The sequence below is a fragment of the Athene cunicularia genome (assembly GCF_003259725.1).
Source record: "Athene cunicularia isolate RWA chromosome Z unlocalized genomic scaffold, athCun1 chrZ_part1, whole genome shotgun sequence".
NCBI classification, from domain to species: domain Eukaryota; kingdom Metazoa; phylum Chordata; class Aves; order Strigiformes; family Strigidae; genus Athene; species Athene cunicularia.
The window spans coordinates 14,405,735-14,429,487 of record NW_020799142.1 but is presented as its reverse complement, the minus strand read 5'-3'; the positions used below and the strand labels follow the sequence as shown (position 1 = coordinate 14,429,487).

The 23,753-nt window shown below is 38.0% G+C and overlaps 1 protein-coding gene across 7 annotated transcripts in view; it reads left to right on the top strand.

Annotated features, from left to right (window-relative positions):
• IPO11 (importin 11) overlaps nucleotides 1-9,318 on the top strand; it is a 333,704-nt gene extending 324,386 nt beyond the window's left edge. For all 7 annotated transcript variants that reach the window (XM_026865717.1, XM_026865716.1, XM_026865713.1 and 4 more), the window contains one exon: nucleotides 8,407-9,318. In XM_026865717.1, the coding sequence (XP_026721518.1) occupies nucleotides 8,407-8,571 (165 nt within the window). In that variant the 3' untranslated portion in view covers nucleotides 8,572-9,318. The remainder of the gene's footprint in view (nucleotides 1-8,406) is intronic.
• The last annotated feature ends 14,435 nt before the right edge of the window (nucleotides 9,319-23,753 follow it).

Here is a 23,753-nt window from a genome sequence, read left to right as displayed (position 1 = left end):
CAGAGTACAGATGCTGTGGAATAAAATAGTCTGAACTGCTTTGTCATTGAATAATTGCGAAACATGGGATTGGGTGACTGAGTAAATGTGTGTAGCTCTCTTGTGCATTTGGTTTAACTGACCTATGTGTATCCAAAAGAATACTTCTGGACAGTCCTTTAGCATTTTATTTCTTGTGGAAGCAGATAAGAGCTCGGATGGCTTTTGACAGTTTGCATTATTATTTTTTTTTAAATCACTGGATGCTTTTTGGTTTGTTAGTAGGCTTTTCTTTTAAATACTAATCAATATATGGTTCCTTTATTAAAAAGGAAAATTACACTTAAACTGTTGTGTATTCTTCTGCTATTAGCAATGCCTTGAGAGAAATTCCTAGTGTCTTGCAATTTCAGATATAAACGAAATACATAAATATTATTTTCTATGGTCCTTTGTATTAGTTCTGTAATTCAGTTACTCTTAAAAGCATCTCTAGACTGTGTTAAATTAGGTTAAATTTTCTTCCATCTTGTGGGTTTAAATTAAACTCTAGACATTTATTGCAGAATGATATTTATTCTTAGCAGTTTTGGATAATCTCTTGACATATATAGGCAGATATATCTTTATTGATAGGGATTGATGTATCTATATCAATAGGAACAGAGATGTGTTTGGTTTGTTAATCAGATTTAAAAGACAAAATGAATTTAAATGTGCCGTCTTTTCATGGGTTTAGTTTTCTTTGAATGTACTCATATTTATTTTTCCCTGGCTAAAGCTTTAGTAACTTTCTTGCAGAAATTGTCTTAATTTTTCAGTTACAGGTTGACTTTAATAGTTTGGACATGTATTTAGGAACCTGTTAGATTTGCTATGGACTACCTTCAGCATAGATATATCAGGAAAAATGTAAAGTAGAGCACAGTGATTTATGACCTGTATTATTCTTCCCTCCTAAATGATACAATGCACCAGCATGCTGTTGAAGAACATAGCCATAATAAGGACCTGTTCTGAGGTCACATGCAGTACAGTCAGTGGCCATTTGAATAAAGATAAATGGCTATGCTTTGGTAAGGAGGAGCCAGAACCAATGACGTGACACTGCAGGCTTTGATTTACATGGGCAATACATCTTCCCTTGCATGTCACTTGTCTTTTTCTTTCTAATGAATTGCTTGTGAGTTGTTCCTCAGATATTCTTTAAACATTCAGCTTAACCACCTTTTCAGCCTTTGTTTCCTTGGAGGATTTACACAGAGTATATTGTCATACATGAACTTTGAAGCTTCACTTTCATTTCAGATCTCATAATCTAAGACGTAACTATTTCCACAGTTACTGTGTTTTCTAGATTCCGAAGCATTATCTGAAAATCCTGTTTTTCTCCTTTCAGTACTCTTGTAAGAATAGCTTTCTGTTTTACTCTTCTCATTCCTGTACTTAGCTCGTTATTGACAACATATTTCAGACTTGAGCCTTCTATAGTCATTTTTTTCAGCTAAATTTACTATTCATTGTATTCTTATTTCTAAGTGATTTCTCACAGCTGTTAAAGCAAGCAAACTCTTAGTTGTTTTGTGAATGTCTGCTATAAATTAATTCTCAATCACAGCTGAAATTGCTCAGTCTAAAATTTTGTGGATGGTGCAGCAACTGAGACATGACAGTTCTAATGGCTGTTTATTTCAGAATAATACAGGTTGTTTCAGTAGGTCACTAGTAGTAGAAGTGTCAAATAATGATTGGGATTGTTAATCATGGCTTTCAAAGCACAGCTAGCTGTTGATTTGAAAAACTGGATTAAAACCAAAACATTACCTGGGCCCATTCCTTCCCACCTATACTGGAAATTTCTTCCTCTCTGTAGGAATATCAGTGCACACACTCAATTCATGTAACATTTGGAACAACTGCAGTAGCAGGTACCTCTGGTGAGATAAAAGTGGGAGCAAACATTTGAAGTGAGAAGAGGAAAATCAGGAAGGACCTAAAGGGAGTCCGTAATAGATTTAAAGTTTCTAGGCTCCTATCCCACTTCATTCCTGAGGAGTTTCTACCTTCTGTATATTCCATTGCTGAATCAGCATCTTGTATCAGGGCTTAGAGCTTAAACCTCATAACACAATAATGAAAGGATAAATGGAATTCTCTTTCAAAATAATAATGCTTTGCAACTTCTAAGGCCACTAATTTGAGAGAAGAGATAAACATGGTCCATGCTAAGTATCACTTCCCAGTGTTAGCACAGGGTCTACATATTTTTCTTTGATCTATCTCTTTGTCCTGTCATTGGCACCTCTCTTTATTATTATGCATAGCTCACCATTACTAAAGAGAGCTTTAGATAGAACAGCGCTTTATAAGTTTATGATCATCTTATGTGATTGACAGTTGTAGATACTGCTATATTTTTGCAAATATGTTGAAGAAAATGTAAACAGGTGGAGAGTAATTCATGACATGGAGGTCTATACACTATGTGCAATGCAAGTGACTTATTTTTATGTGCCCTTAATGTATATTTTTAAGAACTCTGGTATCATTATTCAAAAGGGAGTCAAGCTTTAGCAACTATTTATTTGAAATCGTGGAGCAGAAAAGTACATTCAATTAAAAATCTTATTTAAAGTCTTATTTAAACTTGAATTACTCATGCTGGTGCATGTTTTAGGTGATGCTTATATGTAATACAGGGGTTTTTTTATTTCAACCTAGTATGGGAAGAAGCTAGATTGTGATTTTACATCTTCAGGAAAATAAATAAATAAATGAGTTACACTGTAATAAGCTAGATGATCAGGTTTTATGTGATAATGTTGTTTACTAGAGGTAATACTTCTACTTCACTGTTTGGGGTATAATTTCTCTTTATGCAAATTATCCACAGATCTAATACAAGTCCTACTGAAATCTTTTAAAAAGCTTTGATATTGGGAGCCTTTCATACTGTTTGGCTCCATTTTATAATCACTGTTTAAAGGATACATTCCCTCCTTAAACTATTTTTCCCATCTTTCCCAGAGCGTCACAGTCACTAACCATCATGGTAAATATGTATAATTTTATGTCCAGCATTCTTGCTTCCTCTTTAGTATCAATGTATCCATTCTTAAACTGAAGAGAATCTCTCAAATTCTAGAAATCTTTTCAACAATTCAGCAAAAATTTTCAACAAAAACAGATATAACCAAAACACTTCTCCAAATTTTACCTGTTCTTGCATTCTATTGCCATTCCATTGACTTGTGTCATCTCTTGTAGTGATTAGATCACTGTTTTAGTACAGAATATTATATAATTTTTTAACGGAAACTGTGATTTTTGACTGTAGTGTTGTCTAAAGAGATCCACCTAACAAATACTGGTTCAAACAACTGGTAATTCTGCAGAATGCCACTGATGATGGCAAGCAGAGTTTGGAGGGATGAAAAGTGGTTGTTGTGTAAAACCTCTATACTGCTTTTCTGATTTAAACTGCTCTTTACTACCAGTGAGATGGCAGATTGGTTTCTTCAGTCCAGCCCCAAGGTAAGCACCTGTGTCCAGTTACAAGATTAACTTATAAAGTAACTAGATTCAAAAGCTAGTCAAAACAGGTTTTCACTGAGCAGTGTAAAGCACGTTTAGTAGTGTGTATTTCCTTGCCAAACTTCTGTTTCCTGGAAAGTAAGCGTATTTTGCTCTTAAGAGAAACAGGAGCATTTCCAGTAAAAAAACCTGGCCACACGCCTAGGAACTCAGCATACATACTTCCATTCAAAAATACAGTCCCTGACACGGTGTTTACAGACTTAAGTAGTCAGTGTTAATATTGATATGGTTGTGTTCCATGCTGAACTGATGTTGGATGCTCGGTGCTTAGCAAGCTGGTGACTCAATGAGTTTACTGTGCTACCAGACTTAGGATTTTGATTGCTTATTCAGCTAAGATTGCAAATGATTGTCTAATATTGCTGACAAACTAATTATGCCAAGTTATTTCATTTGTTTTGATAGTTCTGAATACAAGTTCTAAAAATGCAGCATGAAAGGAAAGCAAATGTATTATTGTTGCAAAAAACTCTTTAATTTACTTGAAATATTTTTGACTATCTGAACGAAATCAAATTAGTGCATTAACTCCTTAATTAAGTCTGAAGACTCAAGTGCATTTGGCTTACAAATACTAGATGTGCTTCAAGCAGCAAGCATTAATCATACTACAAAAGTCCCTACTGGTTGACAGTGATGCTTTTTTGAACTGTGAGTGATGGGTTTATGCTTGTTACAACAAACTAAGAGTGTTTGCATTAGGTTTGCATGACAAGGTTTTGGTAGTGAAGGGGGCTACAGGTGTGGCTTCTGTGAGAAACTGTTAGAAGCCAATGCCAGCAGGCTCCAAGACCCACCGCTGGTCAAGGCGAAGCCCATCAGTGGTGGTGGTAGCACCTCTCTGATGACATATTTAAGAAAAGGTAATAAAAATCCATGCACATTGTGTTGGTTTAAGCCCTGCTGGGAGAGCATGTTGCTGTTGGCCCTCCCCCACCCTCAGCCAGTCGGGCTGGAAGTGAGGCACAAACCCGGGTTAAAATAAGAAGAAAATTAATACAACAGTGTAATAAGCAATCTGAACAACAACAGTAGCAATGATGACAACAATAAACAGCAATAACAGTGAACAAGACAAAAGATACACAGATAAATACTGCAAAATGGTCACGGATCAGCTCCCCGCCACCAAAAAGCCAAAGAGAAAGTAAAATCAGAGTTTGCCCCCCTGGACCTGACATCAGCATGGTATGAATAACCTGGCTGGAGATCCCTTCCCCCTCTCTCTCTGCTGGGGAAACTCATCCCTATCCTAGTTGAACCAGAACAACATCTGCAGTCAGAAGAGAGGAGTGAGAATATGTGAGAGGAACCACTCTGCAGACACCAAGATCAGTGAAGAAGGAGGGTGAGGAGTTGCTCCAGGCACCAGAGCAGAGACCCCCCCTGCAGCCCCCGGTGCAGCCCCCGGTGGGGCAGGCTGTGCCCCTGCAGCCTGTGGAGGTCCACGGTGGAGCAGATCTCCACCTGCAGCCCCTGGGGACCCCACTCAGAGCAGGTGGATGCCTGGAGGAGGCTGTGACCCTGCGGGAAGCCCACACTGGAGCAGGCTCCTGGCAGGACCTGTGGCCCCGTGGAGAGAGGAGCCCACGCTGGAGCAGGTTTGCTGACAGGACTTGTGACCCCACGGGGGACCCAGGCTGGAGCAGCCTGTTCCTGAAGGACTGCACCCCGTGGGAGGGATCCACGCTGGAACAGTTCGTGAAGAACTGCAGCCTGTGGGATGGACTTAAAATGGAGCAGTTTGTGGAAAACTGTCTGCTGTGGGAGGGACCCCAACTGGAGCAGGGGCAGAGTGTGAGGAGTCCTCCCCCTGAGGAGGAAGGAGCAGCAGAGACAATGGGTGATGAACTGACCACAACCCCCATTCCCCATCACCCTGTGCCACTGTAGGGGAGGCAGCAGAAAAAATTGGGAGTGAAGTTAATCTAGGGAAGAAAGGAGGGGTGGAGGAAAATGTCTTTTAATGATTAGTTTTTAGTTCTCACTATCCTACTTTGATTTGACTGGTAATAAATTAAACAGTTCCCCATGTTGAGTCTGTTTTGCCTGTGACAGTAATTGGTGAATGATCTCTCTGTCTTTATCTTGACCCACAAGCCTTTCATTATATCTTCTCTCCCTGTCCAGCTGAGAAGGGGGGGAGTGATAGAGTGGCTTTGATGGGCACCTGCTGTCCACCCAGGGTCAACCCCCCACAGTTTAGTAGAATTTCTCACTTGTCCCAATAGAACATATATTAGTAAATATTCAGCAGAAGTGTTTCAGTTACTTTCCTATCTAATGGAAAGAGTACATATAAAGTTCACTAGCTTTACTGAATTTCTATGAAAATGTGGAATTATAATACTTCTGAAATCAAAGTATTTATGTACCGATGTTGCAGTGCATATTGTAGACTATTCCTGTAACTCCCAGCATTGTGCAAATCCAGCAGCTCCGTTAAAAGTTGTTTTTTATTCCTGTAATGTATTATGTTTTGCCTTCACTTTGGTTGTTTTTTCAAGATTACTTATTTTTGGTGGCATTGCAGAGATGACTCAGAGGATTATTTGGAAACCCATTGTCACCTGCCATGGGGCAGGTGCTAGAAGATTAGCACCTCTAAGAGATGCTAGAGAGCATCTCTATAATTATTATTTTAAGAGGTGATAGAGATAGCTCAGACTTGAAGTGCCAGCAAGCTTTGCAAATAAGCAAGTATTCAAAGCCTTTATTTTCAAAACAATACAGCATTTTCGTTCAGAGTTTGAAAACCATCCTTGGGCTGCTAGAAGAGGATTACACTTATACTTGAATTCTATAGTAGCTTGTTAAAATTGGGAAAAAAAATTGGACTTAAGTTGAGATTTATTAGTGAACATTGAGAAATGAGATGTTTATGTACCATTGACTTAAGTCTGTTTTTTTTTTCTTTTTTTTTTTTAGGTATCAGAATAAACTATAACATTAAATTGTTGATAAATTTTAAGGCAAATTGTTCTGACTTTCCATTCTAAATCTGAGTACTTAAGGATCTATGGTAGGGTCACATAAATCATACAGTTAACTAAATATATAATGAGTTGGTTTGTGGGTTAAAAGGTTGTTAAAGAATGGCTTTTTGGTGGTGCTTCCCAAGGTGACTAGTGCTGCATTATCAGGGTCACCTGTAAGTGTCCCAAATTACAGTAATTGGTTAACAAATGCAGATTATTTGGAAACTGTTAGATTCTTTGCTTGGCAAGACAGTCTTTATCCTAGATTATGCTAATGCTGTTACAAAAAGATATTACTAACTGTGGCAAATCTTGGTTACAGTAGCTGTGGTTTAGAAATTTTGTTAGAAAAGTCTGTTTGTATTCTAGAGACCAGCTTACATTTACTGAGAATTATTACAGAATACTAAACTGTTGTTTGCAACTATTCCCCTTTTCAAGAGTGTAATGTTAGAAATAAATAATAAAAAAATCATATCTTACCTTTGAAATGTAAAATAGCAGGGTAGTAGAAAATGGTGAAGGATCGAAGGCTAAAAAGACAGTATTAGGAATACTGAGGGAATGATTGAGAGATTTACAGTATGAAAGGTGAGATGACTGTAATAAGAAAGAACTTGAAAGCACTGATGGAAGAGGCTAAAAAGCAGCCTCCTTTTTCACTGGAGTTGTTCATGAGAAATAAGACTAACTTCTCTTTTGTGGTAAATACAGTGGTTTTGAATGCTTTACTCCCATCTTATATTTATGTGGCTATCTCAGTGTTTCCCCCTGGTTTAGGTGTAATATTGTTTAATAAATAAGTAAGTAATCTTAAGATTTAATGTCTTTCACCCCATATTAAAATTCAAATATTTCTTTTTTAGATCCTGCCAAAACAACAGCTGTGCAAGTTTAATATGCCTCGTTTCTTTGGAAGTAGCAGTATAGCAGGGTATTATGAGCTCAGAAGTCTTCTATTTCAGTGGGCTTTAAGATCTATCATCACACTCTTTCCTGACCTTCCAGCATAAATAGTAGTGTTGTTTGGTTTTGATACTAAAATGAAGAGATTACAGGTCTGCTGTAATTGCCCATTTCTTTCAACATTATACTTCTTTATGATCTGGCAAGTTCCAGGTGTCCCCACCTCCTGTCCCCTTTCATCCAGCCTGATGGACTGAGGGACAAATGCTGTATAACTCTGTGTCCTTAGCCTGATCACACCTGTCTTCTGATACTGAAGTTATGGTTAGGTCTTCTGTCAGTGTAGCCCTTTCATTCACCTAGCAGTTAACTGTGGAAAATAGTGACAAATGCTCTGTCCCTCCCTGCCCAAAAGAAAACTGCATAATCCAGCTGGACTGATGAGGTTGTATAGGTACTAGTACTGAAGAAGTGTCTAATTTTTATGCATATGTACAGTTTATTTTAGTTTTTGTTTGTCATATAATCTAAACTAGTTCAACTTTTTCAGTGTTTTGTTTCCTTACTAACAAAATGTTGGTTATATCATGCCATTCATGCCATCTCTAAAGTGCATATCATGGTAATATGTGTTTTCTAGAAGTTATGAGAAACTCACTCAGCAGTAATTAACAAAGCAGCTTTAAAATTATTTTACTTTATAGAAGGGTGAAGTCTTACAGAAGACTCAGTCCATGATTTGAGACTGTTTCAAATAGTTTTAAACTGATACTTGCTTTTGATAATAATTAATTTGATCTTTGCTTTGCAGTCTTCTCCCTCTTCGTTTCTCAAATAAGTACAAAGCAGATTTCTTTCTTGAGCTGAGGTTATAAAAGAGATAAGTAAGTTGTAGTGTATTTTTTAGTGTTTTATTATATATTTTTCTCTTACATGTTTTCTACAGCTTGCACTGAAGGACCCTGTACACACTGTGTCATTGCAGCAGTTCGTCTATGAGAAGCTAAAGGCACAGCAGGAATTACTGGGAGAACAAGGTTTTCAGGCACTTATGGAAACCGTGGATACAGAAATAGTTGCACAGCTACAAAAATTTTTACAAGGCTTCTAAATAAGCAGAAACAAGATTTTTATGTTCACTTTAAAAAAAAAAAAAAAGAAGGAACTCTAGCCTTCCATCTTGTCTGGAAGAGCCTACTGAAAGCTAAAAATAACTTGTGCTAAATAGAAAATAGGTTTCTGTTGTTGCTATCAAACTGATTTTGGTAATGCTTTATTTTTTAACATTGTACTAAGGGTTTTATCATTAAAGTAACACTTCCGTGATTCCTGATGTGGTATATGCTGTCTTAGTACCATTTTTTTTGTACCATTACTGGCTTTTTGGTTAACAAAGCTGCATCATAAACTGAGAGGTCTGAAGGAACTTAGTAATGTATATTAATGAGAAGTGTCTATTAATCCAGGAGTATAGGTCAGTATCAGGAGCTGCTTGTCGTGATACTGTATATCTGTAACTTCATCCCCTTCCTGTTACCATTTCTTGACTGTACAATGCAAGCATACAAGCAGAAAGAGTTAGGAAAGCAGGAAGACTGTGAGCAGAAATATTCCTTCATGAGAGGCAGGTAACTGCCATTTTAATTGTCTCAGAGAAAAAGAAACTTAGATTGCAAGTCTTAAATTGTATTTCAAGAGGTGTTAGAGAATATCAGTGTATATCTCTACTTGAAGATGTGGGGTTTAATTTTTATTACCAATTTCTTTATTTCTATTATGAAAAATGTCTTGCTTTCTTGAGTTCCTTCTATCTAGCTTTTAGTTGATATAACACAGAGAAACTCACCAGAGATATATGAGTAATGAATTTCAATTAAATCCTGGCTCTACCTGGACTACTTAAAATTGCTGTTGTTCAGTATCTCAATTCTTTGGGTTTTTTTCATCAAAGGCATCAGGATACTTCATAACTGTTACTGAAAAGTTCAAGCCTAGATGTTCACAACTGAAATAATTATTTGCAAGGTTCACTTTTAGTTTTAATTATTTATTCGTTAGCTGGACAGCTGCAGGAATGACAGGATAAAGTTGCTTCTTTGTAAAGGTAAAATTCTTTGACAAGGTAAAGCTACCATGTCCTTTGTACCTTGCAGTTGGGAGAGGGAAGAGAAGTCTCTTTCCCATTTTGAGATTTTTCATTTAGGTTCTGATCTCCCACCTTCAAAGATGAAGTGAACTGAGGGGATTAGCTGTTTAAAGACACCTATATGCTTTTGGTAATCTTACCACATATAACCAGATGCTTTTAAAAATCTGAACCTTTTTCTTTACTGACTCTTTGGGCAGAAGTTCAACCATTCCAGGGAAGCCCCAGAGGATTTGCAGGAGGGAAACCTGGCTCCTGAAGTGGGTCTGCTGTCTTGCTGAGGAAGAGCTGTTGCAGTTGCTCTCCAAGATATATTACTTAAGCAAATATTGCCCCAAAGAAAAGGGTGTTGAGTGCTAAGAGTTCATCCTTCCTCTTGTGAAGTTGTCTGTTTCCCAAGGTTTGAACCACAATTTTTGTTTGAAAAGGGACCACTGTATAGTGTGTACTACTTAGCAAAAAAAAACCCAACTTCTCTTGAAGATCCTCTTTGTTTTCTTGTTGATCCCAACAGGTATTCAGACATCTTCCAGGGTACCAGGAGCGATGTCTGAAGTAGTCACAGCTTGAAACTGCAAATTGTAACAGATATGCTTATTTCCTCTGGTTCAGCAATGATAAAATCACTTCCGTGGAGCAGACGTGCTATCAGGTTTACAGTCAATATCATTCAATAATGTTTAGTGTGCTTGACTTTTAAAAAAATTTTTATTTAGTTTAGAATTTTATTTAGTTTAGAAATGCTTATGATGCTTCTAGTTTGAAGTTCATGGTCGTCTTTTAAATGAACATGCCACATCTTCACTCAGCAAAAGCAGCAGCTTTGTAATTACATGTTTTCAAAGATCTCCAAACTCATTTACTTGTCTTGCTTCAATGCTGCTGCTTAAACAAAATAAATGATTACTAATTTTAAAGTGTTCACAATTTCTGTCTTACTGCTAGCTACAATTAATAATGATTACTAATCATCAGATAATCAGATTTCATTAGTTCTGTAGAAACTTTTCATAAGGTACAACAGGTTGTTCATACCAACTTTTGCTGATGCTGGGGAAAATGAAATCAAATTAACTGGAGTCAACCTCCTTAAAAAATTTACTGGGGATTCATAAAAAGTGCTTAAAAATTTACATCCTCTGCTGTCCACACTGACTAAGCACCATCTTATTAAGCTGTGTACTACTGCACTGACTAGTATAGACTACTTTCTTAAAAACATTGATCATGAAGGAATTTGTTTTCAAGTTTACACAAAATGGGTGATCAGTTTCCAAAGAGTGGCATAAAAAGAAGCGAAAAGGAGAAAAAGTGAATTTCCTGGAAACAAGCAAATTCCACCATCACTCCTTAAAACTTGATTATACAGAATAAAATCATCCCACATTGAGGTATGTGTAATTTCAGCAGTGGCTGTTGGCAGGTGACAAACCATATCTCCTGGGAGGGAGCTGTGCAAGTAATTGACTTTTTCATCCTATTCCCGAAGAAGGGAAAAATGATGGGTTGGCCAAACTGTTTTATTTGACCCAAGGTTTAATGTTTATTTCTTTCTTTAGATTTCTTCACCTGCTTTTAATAAAATACAAACTGACTTTTGAAGTCAAGCTGTCACTTTAAACATGTCAAAAGCCTAACACTTACAATAACTATTCTTAGGTAAAACAATCTGCTAAACTCGCATGTTGCTTTAGATTGTAAGAAACCAGTTTTCAGTTTTTGCATTTTATTAACCTTTGAAAAGCTTATCCAATTCTATTATGGAATGTAGTGCTAATAAAGGGGCACACTGGTGTTTAAAACAACAACAAAAAACTAGTCATGTTGACTGTGATTGTGGGTTGTCATCACTTCCCACAGCAATTTTAACTGCCCCTTATCAAGAAAGATTATTAAAGCAGCAATTAAAAATAGACAGAAAATACTTAAATGAAGTGTTTGACCCAAAAGTTACATTTGTTTTTCCAATATTTGTGCCAGCAAAATCTTTGGTGTTACTCCGGGAAAGTAACAGAATGTTGTGGGACCTGTCTTGTTGTCGGTGGCTATGATTTAAGCTAAGAATGTTTTGTAAGATGTTCAGGAAATCAATTGAATCAGTCATATGGCGTAGAGAAATATTATCTGTTAACTTACCAACTTGAGAAAATTGGAATTGCTGATAGGTATATTCTGAACAGAAAAAGTGTAAATTATTATTTTGCTGCATGGCAGTGTTTCAGAAATACACCATGAATAATTTCTGAAGTTCAAGTATTTTAAGTAGTCTTTCTCTCAGTGGGAAATATTCTAATTTTTGTTGTTATAATTTGATTTTCTTTTTGTTAGACAAGGTTGACAGAGGTATCTTGCAGACACTTTTCCCCATTTTTCCAGGATACTCAGAAGACTAAAAAGCAGAAATATGGGAATTTGTACATGCATACAGAGCTTATAACTTCTGACCTGTTAATTGAGCTTGCAAGGAAAACTTTAGAACCTAAAAACTTCACTTTGACCCTGACGGTTCACCCACCCAATCTTTAAACATCAAGCAGGTATGCAGAGAAGCACACAGATGTATACTTGTATGTGCAGTTTTTGTCTTGTTCAACTGCTGAAATGTTCTGTCCTGTATTTCCCCACTCTTTACTATTAGAAGTTGCTTTTTGTTTTACTTACTTCTGTAGCAAATGCCTGATGGTTCACTAGCACTTGTGTTTTTCAATTTTTAAATACATAAATTGAATCCTTGTATGCAGGCCACCGAGCACTCTGGTCAGGGATAAAACAGGCAGAAGATTGATTAATCCAACAGCTGTGGGTGTAGGAAACAGTGAGCATCCTATATTCTCACCTGCCTTCAAGGCCATTTATGCACTTTATTAAGTGATACTGTATTCAGCATGTGTCATTAGTCCCAGGATTCCAAGAGTCCTCTTCTAGTGTTCTGCTGCTAGCCATGCTCATTTGCTGAAGCAATTTGATGTATTGTCTCACTTTTGAATTTAGGCCCAGAGCCCTACAAGCAGAATTGTTCTGCTCTGCAGCAGTTCCTTTCCCTCTTCCACCTCTTGAAATACCTGTGCAGAAATCAAGTTTATTTGTGCCTCTCTCCTGAGGTTCTGCAAGCACAATGTCAAAAGCGTGGCTGAATGAGAGGAGTTGGACTTTCAGAAAGCTGCAGCACAGAGGCTGGTAAGGAGGCTGGGTGGTCATGCAGTCAGAGATGAAATTCTTATGTCTAAATAACTGAGAGGTAGAAAGCAAGAAGATGAATAAGCAATTTTCAACACAGCAAAAGATTAATAGCAAGATGCCACAAGGTTTTGTATTAGCCTGATTCTTACCAAACTTTATTACTGGTTTGGAAGCATTGATGAATAGTGAACTGGCAAAAATTGCCAGTGAAATAGGAACTGCAAGGAACATATCTGAGCAGGGTGGTGTACCAATGCAAAGGCAGATGAAGCTTTGCTGCTGTTTAATACTGATCAGTCTTGCAACAGATGTTTAGAGTCAGCCCTCATGTGTCATGTTTTCCCTGAGGTTGGTGAAATGGAAACCTAGAGGATCCACATGAGGGAGAATTTGAACAAGCTTACGCTGCTGGAAATGAGATTTCACAGAATCATTTTGGTTGGAAGGTACCACTTGAGATCTAGTCTACCCCCCTGCTCAAGTAGGGTCGACTACAGCAGGCCACCCAGAACTATGTCTGGTTTTGAGTGTCTCTACAGACAGAGACTCCACAGCCTCTCTGAGCAAATGGTTTCACCACACTCACCTCAAAAAAAAAAAAAAAAAAAAAAAAAAAAAAAAAAGTGTGTTTAGATCGAATTTCATGTGTTTCAATTTGTGCTACTGTCTCTTGTCCTATCAGTGGGCACCACTGAGAGAAGTCCAGCTCCCTCTTCATTCCCACCCATCAGGTGTTTTTAAATGCTGCTAAGATCCCTCAAGATTTGAGTCCTCAGTGTGGAGAGGTTTGGGGGGAAAAGTTGCGGAGTAAATGATGGGCTGGAGAAATCCTCCTTCTAATGCATGTGAAGCAGTGAAACTCAGTGAATCTTAATGTACTTGGTGTGGAAAAGAAACAGGACTGTTTGTGGGTTAGAACAGACAACTACTCAGTGGTAGAGTATGGAGACTGAATGGACCCATAGCAACAAGAGGATATGAATTTCCACAGACTGAAGGGGTCTTGCAAAAAATTATGTAAATGAAGAAGCAGAAATTGAATCTTGATATTTCAGGAGCAAGACCAGAAAGAGGTAAAGACCTTTTCAGGAAAGGTGATGTGGTATTTTATTTGGGTTCCTTGTAAAGGGAGGACTTTTGATTTAGGGAAAGGCAGACTGGGGTTTGGAGGCTTTCTGCCTTGAAACCTACAGCTGGCAAATTAATTGTGGAAGAAATTACTTGATCTTGTAGCATTTAAGGTTAAGTTTGTTCACAAAGTCTGTGCTGAGGTTGTAGAGTGAAAAGAATAATTTTGTCCTGTTTTCTTAGGTGAACTTGCACAGTTGGAGACAGATGAACCCTGAATTTTGTTGTTTTGTTTGGAGGTGTCTCGTGCACCCTATGCACATACTTGTGTCACAACACAAAAGCAGCAGTGTTGGCTGGACCATTTGTAAAACAATAAGGAAGATATTTACCTTAGTTGGAGTTGGGAACATTGACTATTTTTTCATGACAGCATAAGCACACCCATGGATCTCACTATCTCTGGAGTTCAAAGCTCTTACTTTAATATGTAAGGATATAAGTGTGAGTTAAACACTGAAGATGTACTGATGTCTTATTGCCCACAGGCATTGAGTAGAATAATCTGGTTTAACTTGCATTTTGTGTAAAATCTGTTTGTAAATAGTAAAATAATGACATAAATATGCTTTACAAATGTATCAGTGTTATTCTGTTCTGCCACTTTCTCACAGTTTCATAGAATCACTGGATCATTCAGGTTGGAAAAGACCCTTGGGATCATCGAGTCCAACCATCAGCCCGACTCTACAAAGTTCTCCTCCAACATCTCATCTAAACGACCCTTAAACACATCCAGGGATGGTGACTCCAGCCCCTCCCTGGGCAGCCTATTCCACTGTCTGACCACTCTTGCTGTAAAAAATGTTTTCCTAATGTCCAGTCTGAACATCCCTTGTTGCAGTTTGAAGCCATTCCCTCTTGTTCTGTCACTAATTATGTGTGAGACCAGCACCAACCTCTCTACAATGTCCTTTCAGGGAGTTATAGAGAGTGATGAGGTCTCCCCTCAGCCTTCTCCTCCTCAAACTGAACAGCCCCAGCTCCTTCAATCTCTCCTCATAGGATCTGTTCTCCAGGCCCTTCACCAGCTTCCTTGCCCTCCTCTGCACTTGCTCCAGCACCTCGAGATCTCTCTCGCATTGAGGTGCCCAAAACTGGACACAATACTCCAGGTGTGGCCTCACCAGTGCAGAGCACAGGGGGACTGTCACCTCCCTACTCCTGCTGGTCACACTATTTCTAATACAAGCCAGGGTGCTGTTGGCTTTCTTGGCCACCTGGGCACACTGCTGGCTCATGTTCAGTTGGTTGTCAATTAGAAACCCCAGATCCTTCTCTTCCAGACAGTTTCAAAGCAACATGAGTGGTACAGAACACTTGAACCTAGCATACAATACCAGAGGCTGTTCTATTGTTATATTTTATTTTGAAGCTTTTTTTATCATTTATTGTGAAGGATTCCAGGATGCTGTTTCTGTGTTAGATTGTCATTTTCCTATTCTTTTTACCAAAGAGTAAAAAAGTTGGTTGATTTGTGGGTTTGGTTGGTTTTTTTTTGAAAAGCTACCTTGAATGTGTATTTCTTAGGCCACTGTTAATATACTTCATTACCTTTACAGACATACATAATGTTAGCTAAAAGCTGCAGCTAATTAAGAACTGTGGCATTAGAGAATCCTAAGATCTAAGCCCTAGATCTTGGGAAACTGATGGACTGGTAGTTAGAAATTGAAGAGAAGATTTTCTCAGGCTTTCAGAAATATTCTACATTTCCTATGGTGGGCACTTGAGAATTATTCTATATGATACTTATTTACTTACTGTATTTTTAAACAGTGAGTAAATCTCCAGTTCTTTCTGGCCTGGAGATTGGGATGGTAACATACACCTCACAGTGTCACTCCTGCAGATAAATTTTGTCTGAATTGCACACTACTGCCAATGACTCTATGGTAGAGTTTGAACACAACTAGCTTATGTTCTCTGCTGTGTGGTTTATCTGTGCAGCTCAGGGTAGGACAATTTCAACTGCCTGCTTAAAGAAAGCAGGTGAGTACAAGATAACCTCAGCAGGAGCTGATGAGAAATGGACTGCCTTAGGGAGGAAGAGGATAGAAAAAGTGCATTCTGGAGGAAAAGTATAGTTGAAAAGAAAAAGGAAAGTGATGAGAGTTGACATGGGAACAGAGGCAAGAAGTCAATGAGACTAAACTATGAAAATGATAAATACAGAAGGATGTAAGCCAAGAAAAGCGCAGGCAATAGTGTCAGAGTAATAATGTTCTGTTCTGTACGTGTTAGTATGTGTGCATGCACTCACCTGTGTTTCTGTGACTCTGACCAGGTTTGTTACATTTTTCAGAGCTCCCCCAGTGAAATAGGCCTTCTGAGCACATTCAGAAGTTTGACACAGCTTCTCTGGTTTTGGAGAAGGAAGCTATTTGGTGCTTGATAGCAGTAGAAATCATGGCATATCAAGTTATCACTTGGCAGAGTTGGTATACTGTTTGTATATGATCCTCCTGTTTAAATAAGAAGTACAATGCATTTGCTTAACCCACCATGAACTCACACCAAAGATGCATAGGACTGGAGCTTCAGAGCTTAACAGCAGCAAATCAGTGATAAATTACCAAGTGGTGATAAGAGAATTGTTCTTGATCATTTTCACATGCTCCAAATACAAATGTAAAGCCTTACCATAGGCATCACTAGTGAAAAAGTTGGCTCTGAAGTATGGGTTTGATTAAGGAAAAAGAAACAAACAAAAAAATCCCAGTAGAATATTTGCCACGCTCTTCAGAGAGTGAGTGCTTTATGTGATTTTTATCTGGAGTGTCAGTCTACCAAGAAATTAACTCAAAGTTGCTTTAAGACTTCTTTCAATAGAAATGATATAGAAATATGTATTATTTCCCCTTGCCAACAGTTATGTTTGCACTTCAAAGTCAATAAAATCTTTGAGTAATAAAATCCCAAGCAAACCTAAATCCAGGCAAGTACAAGGTACTTTGTGTGCAGCTTCCAGGTTAAATTGAAGTTCTAACTCTTCTTCATTTTGCAATAAATTGGGATAAAATAATTAATACAAGCTGTAAAGCTGTAGAGCCCATAAATAGGATAGATGACCTAAACAGAATTTAAACTGAAAAAGCTGTGACAGTAATAATCTAACTGTAAGAAATTGTTAAGAACTGTAGTAGAGGTAAATGATACCTAACCCAGGGCATCCATTCCTCTCCAGTCTGTCTTTTATAATGTGAAATTGCAGACCATAGGTCAGGAATAGACATATTATTTGTGCTTGTAGTAAGGCATGGGAGGGTTGGTTTGTCTCCACTGAGTTGTTTTGGGGCCCATACAGCAGAATAATGATAGTTTACTGTGTGGGTAGTGTGACCAGTAGAGAACATAGTGAAAAATGGTACAGATATCCCAGTCATACCAAGTAGAACCTTAGTAGTGTTTTAAGGCTCCATCCAAGTCGGAGCTGCTGTCCTTGCTCCTGCAGAGATGTTTTGTGTCCTGTGCTTCCAGAACTAGCGCTCTGGGATTCTGCTACCTCCGCCTGCTGCTTTGTGCTTTCCCAGAACCTGGCTTGTGGGTAACAGGCTCTGCAAAAACAAGCTCAGCTCTAGCAAAACTGTTGATCTTTGCTCCAGAGCTGGCTTTGATACAGATGTCTTTGCACTATTGTATCTAGCATTCCCAAGTCAAGAAACGTGGTCAGAAACATCATGTTTGTTCGGTCTGTGTTAGGGTAGGTTCAAATAAGGCCTGTTAGTTATGGCCCCTCATACCAGCAGTAGTAGTCCTTACCTGTCCGAATTAACCTGGAATTTATAATTTATGCCCAGATTACTTCATATCCAAGCTAATAAGCATTGTCAAACCAAGCCTAGTCAACATCATGGCAATGTTTCTGTATCTGCTGCCTTCTTAATATGTTGAGTGAATGTTCTAATGTATCACTGAAAACAGTTGTCTCAGCAACACTAAAGCCCAGTTAAAAATACCTCGGTGGGGCTAATTTGTCCACAGTTGGCCTGCACTAATAGCTGTGGAAAGGAAATGGGGTTCTAGATAACATGAAGTGTGGGCCTTTCATTTGTAGTTGACCCAATTCTGCTTGGGCTCATGTCATTTTCAGAAAATGTACTGAAACTTAGAAGTTGTGTGAAGAGCAATGATGATTTATCTCTTATGGTGGGGGGATCTTACTGGAGCAACACAAACCCTATAGATTGGATGAACAGTGAAAAGAATTAGAAAACTGCTTCATGCTCACTCATACTGGCTCTGTGTGGAGCTCTGACTATACATATCATTTATATAGCTGCAGTCAAGTGTTTTACTCATTGCTTCTGCCCTCAGGACACGGAGGTGTTGACCATTGTATGCTCCTGTTATGCAGCATCAAGGGCTTGACGTTGTGTCACTCCATGTGGTGAACTGCAGTGACAGAGGCGGTGGTTAAGGCACTGCACACAGAAATGCTGCAACTTTGGCTCTGGATTCATCTTGGACCTTGTTACTGTTCCTAGGCACAGTATGTTGTGTTCCTCTGTCATGCTTCACAAGTAAGGGTTGTTACTGTCCTAGTAAAATAACCTAGCTAAAACTATAAGACACTATTTCATTATGCCTCTTGCTTTAGATCATATTAAAATGACAAGCAAAACCGAACAGGTGTGTGCTAACTCAAGAGCTATTAAATGATGTGGCACTAATGATCTCTACCAAAAATACTGGAAGTACCAAGGCAAATTCCTCTGGTTAAATTGCTGGAATTTGGAGCAGACTGTAAATTACAGCGTGTCTCAAGGGGTGGCACATGCATCAGACCTGGGTTTAGCTAGTTGCTGTAAAACTTGCTGAAAACATATATTTGCCTAGTGACACTCTGCATAAGCAGAGAACAACCTCTCTGTAATAGAGTAACCCTTGAACAAAGCTTCCTACTTAGGTACCTGAAGAACAAAAGCAATATAAAAGGGAAAATGGCAATTTTTAATGGTAGTACACAGGAGGAGGAGGTATTATCCTGTATAATTATTATAACAGATGATAGCACATCCTAACGGTGTGATATGATTTTCTGTCCCTGTAACTAATGAATGGAAAGACACAACTAGTGTTTCTGAACACAAACTCTTGTTTCTAAATATAGTATGACAATTATACCTGAGAGGTTATTGCTTTTTGATATTCAGGAAGGACAAAGGGGGTGAATCTATTGGACTTGCTTACATTAGCAGGTTTTACCAGACCTCTTTATTCATCTCTACAGCTGAATATGGGCAATGCCATTAACACCAAGTATTGCCAATCCATTACATCATGTGTCCCATTGCACCACTTCTGTGCTGTTTCTGTACTAATATAGAAGCTGTTAGCAGAGCTGAAGTTCTGCTAATAAAATATTCCTTCAAAACAGCAATGTAGAAACCTATAAATACTTCAATATTTAGTTTCATAAGTTAGTAATTTTTTCATGTATGGGAAAAGTATGTGATGGCAAATTGTCTCACAAAGATTTCACAGGTAGGATTCTGGGTTGGCTCTATTATTTATGATTAACAAAACAAGTGCTTTTCCTGAGTTTAAACTTTTGAAACAGAGTAGTAGGATGCAGAATATACATACATAGGGTTTGGGGTTATTTTTACTTTTATTGAGAAGGTCAGGTATATTAGTTGCTGTAACTTCCAACTATTCAAAATATATCTATCCTGTCATTAGAGATTTCCTGTCTCACTGCATTGCACAATCGCTTTGCACACAGTGTGGAAAAACAAACTATGAAAAATATGTAAAAGATGCTGAGCTGACTTCTCTAGTGGTATGAAATGTTTCAGCACACAATGAGAACACGGATCTGAGTGATTTCAGCAACTTGCTTACTGGACTGCTTGCAAATGTCAGTCTGTGCATTAATGAGGCAACAAGTAGGTTGAGAAGAAAGATACTGACAGTTCTGGTCACACATTTAAGGTAAATGAGGAGTGTGATGTATAGGAATAAGTAATTTGTTTCTCTGGGGAAAATATTTGTGTCAAAAAGCATCAGGCAGTGTGAATTAAGCTGTTTACCAGCTGCATATTTTTTTTAATATGTGTGCTTAAAAACAATAACCTGAAAATAGGTGGGCATTTTATAGCCTCTGCAGTGTTCAGGGGGCATCTGTTTTGTGCAGCCTTACTGATAATGGCATACAGCCTTCATCTAGGTTTTCATTCTACAGGTGTCACAGATCAAAGAGATGGTGTTTATTCGGCAAGACATTTTAAACCAAATTGCCAGCCTTTTTGTCCTGTGCGCTTAGGAGTTATGATGACTGGAGAGAAGCTTGTCGCAATGAGTAGTTTTGCATTTTTAAAGAAACATTACTTAGAGAGCTGGGAAAATGTGTGTGTATTCATACAGCTTCAGAACCAGTATGTGGCACATCTGAAAACAGCTTTACTTTGTATAGTATTTTTTTCCATCATAAGCTTAACAGTATGCAGTATTCAAACAAGAACTGCCTTGGTTTACTGGATTTTTGGCTATGACACATCTGGCCAGCCTTTTGAAATGTGTTAATAGTTTTAATGTATGCAAATACCTCTGAACTTGCATAATTCTCGACAGAGGCACAGAGTGAGATGAGCCTTCTGAAGTATAAATAGCCCAGAGTAGATATGCATACATCAGAGTTAGTCATCTCAGGTCCTCAGAAAGGGACAGTCTGAAATAATTCAGATAAATCAGATGCAAAGGTAGTAGTTTCTCTGCATTACCAATACAGCAGTGTAGATGTAGATACATTTGCTCCGTGGGGGAATGGACCATTTGTACTTAGAGGAATGTTGAACTAAAATTTTCTATATTTTATAATGTGCAAAAAAAGGCTGCAATAGCATTTTTTTTAGTTTGTTGCTGCTGATATCTCTCCCGAAGCTGTTTAAACTGTTTTTTCACATTTCCCTATGGCTGATGAACTCTATGAAATAAAGGATAAAGCCAGGTTACTTCAGCCCCTCTTGACTTTATTCCACTGATTTGCACTGTGGCTCTTAAAATATACGGATACAGTTTTTCATTCCCATTTTTCTATTAATGCTAATCCTACATTTGAAAATCTGTTGTTGTGTAGGCAGAAGTAGAACTTGGAATCATTTGTATCTGCCAGGCCTAGAAACATTTTTCAGTAAGGGAAAACTGATAATCAACTTGTTCCAGGTATGTCTTTTGCTATACTGTTTTCTTAAATCCATCCTTGCTGTGTGTGAATCTTAGTGTTCTTCATAATTGTATCTTACCTCAGAAAAGCCCAGTCAGTTTTGGGTTGACCTGCAGTTCTTCCTATGCAGAAACTGGGATTTCCTAGAGCCAACGCCTCTGAAACCTGTGCAAATCTTAAGGTACTAATATAGTAACAGCAGGCGCTCACACTGATGAAGCATATTCAACTGCTGAGCCAAACATAAGGCTCAAACAAAACCAGCTTCTGTCAGTATAGAGAGACTTCAGCAGCAACTTTACTTTCGCTGCTTCATTTTCTTTTTCTTTTGTTTTCTTTGCTTTAAGTCCTCTTTTTTGCAAGGTGTTTTTTTTCTGTGAAAAGGAAAGAAATTGTATGCTGATGGTTGGGTTGATGACATAAAGGGTTTTAGGAGAGTTTTAATCTTCTTAACAAAATGGCCTTCATATGTGGCAAGGGGGTTTCTTGATAGGCTTTTAGTGAGAATACAATAGTATTACAGAAATAATGACATGAATTGCTTATGGAGATATGAGATATCATCATCATCATCATGATGCAATGGTTTGTTGAGAATGCTGTGGTTTGAGTGCTTGTGAACAAAGTCAAGGCAGAATTTAAATGTCCTTTTTTTAAAAAAAAAAAAAAAAAGTATTAACTGAAAAACTCCCCTTGAGATGGTGGGAATTTGACATCAGATATTTGGGGCAGTGTATTAATATAATCCTTAGAAAAGGATAAGCAGAATCTTTGAAGGTTTGGAAGTTCAGCTCCTGTGTTCCTATAGAACCTGTTGATGATTCTTGTCAAGGGCCAATCCTTTAAAAACAGTAAACACTTTGGACTTCTTACCATTTGGTGCTTTTCTATAATAAATGCAGCGCGTGTATGTGCATATGTTGAGTGGGAGGTTCATAGCTGTTCCTCAATTACCTATTATGGACACTCCTATTTTTGTAGTATTACATTTATTTGCTGGAGATAGTTCTGTAAGTTTCTAAACCACTGTTGGTGCCTTCGCCTTATTTTGATGGGTTTTATTATACAGGTTAAACCAGCAGGCATAGAGCCTTAATGAACTGAATCTTGGTCTCATTTTGGTTATCAAACCTCAGGAAAATCCTATTCATCATCTGCAGTGTCTAGTGAATGACAGTAATGGCTGCATAGGTTATATTAGAGATTAATTTAGTGATGATGATGATGATGTTTAAAAAGCTCAGAATAGTCTCATTTGACTAACAGATTTCAGGGATCACTGAGTTTCAAAAGGCACATATAAGGTCTAATGGAACCAGAATCAGCTTTGTTGAACTTAATGTTCACACTGAGTAAAAATTGGGATGAGCTGATAAAATAATAAAAAATACAAACAGATAAGTACTGGTGCACTTCTGTATGCACTTTCTCACTTCTAGAGTGAGAAAAAGGATGTTAAAATGGAGAGGGAAAAAATGTAGGTGTGCTGCTTTGGTCCAGTTAATGTAGAATAGGAGAAGGCAGAAATTTGTGTCATGTCTAAGTCAAGACAGAAGAAGAAATTTTTGCTCTTGAAAATTCTGGTGGGATTTCAGTCCTGTTTTGTAAGATAGTTTGGTTGTGTTGAATTTTAGGTAAGCATCTGAACTTTTGGGATCTTCAACTGGGTGCTTTCTTTAAGTACTTTCTTTAAGCTCATTAAGTAAAATCTTGTGTTTTTCTAAAATATGGAAGCTCAGTGATGAATGTTTGTCTCTTTGACAGACCAGTTTAGGTCAACAGGACTCAGGATTTAGCACTGAAGCTTCCAGGAAAGCCACAAAGTCTGCAGAAGAGCTATTTCTCATATTTTTCTGAAGCAGGAGCTACTTTGAGTCTCTTATCTGATGATGTGGGTAACTTTCATTCATGGTTACTGTATTCTCTGTAATGCTTTTGCCTTGTAAGATTTTATTTTCTTACAATACTTTCTCATACCAAATAATATGTTGAAGCTTAAAGCTGCAAGAATTTTTTCTTATGCTCCCTAGAGCCAGAAATATTTCAGTTGGTTGAGTTACGTATATCTCTATCTGCATATACAGATATATATATAAAATTTTCTTGATTTTAAAAACAATATTGTATGAGTTTAAATGTATAAAATAAATTATTACAGAGATCAAATGCTACAGAGATCAAATGCTTTTCTACTGTCTGGTTTATTTGATGTCAGAACACAATATGGAAGGAATTTTAGCAACATGTATCACATGGACCAAGGGTGAATCCACTGTGCTTCCGTGTATTCAATTGGGCTGCTGGGCTCTGGCCATACCCTGTCAAACTCACCCTGTTTTGCAGCTGGCAAAGAATGGGTAGGTCTGAGACTGCCAGACTAAATCTAGATATTACAGAAATTAGCACTGCAGATGGTACACCTCCTTTTGATACTTTGGCTTCTTTATGTTGAAGAGTGAGCTGTGCATGGGGGAATGGAGGTAGAAAGTGTTAGGGTGACAAAGCAGTTGTCTAGGAAACAGAGGTCATAAAGCTGGAAAGCATAGGGGGAGAGGCATGCTGATCCTGGTGTACTGTGTGTCCTTCATACCCTGATTCAGCTGTGAGAGGCAGTGCTTGTCCAAAAATGCAGCCTAAACAGGACTCTTCCTGCCTTGTTATTACCACAGAC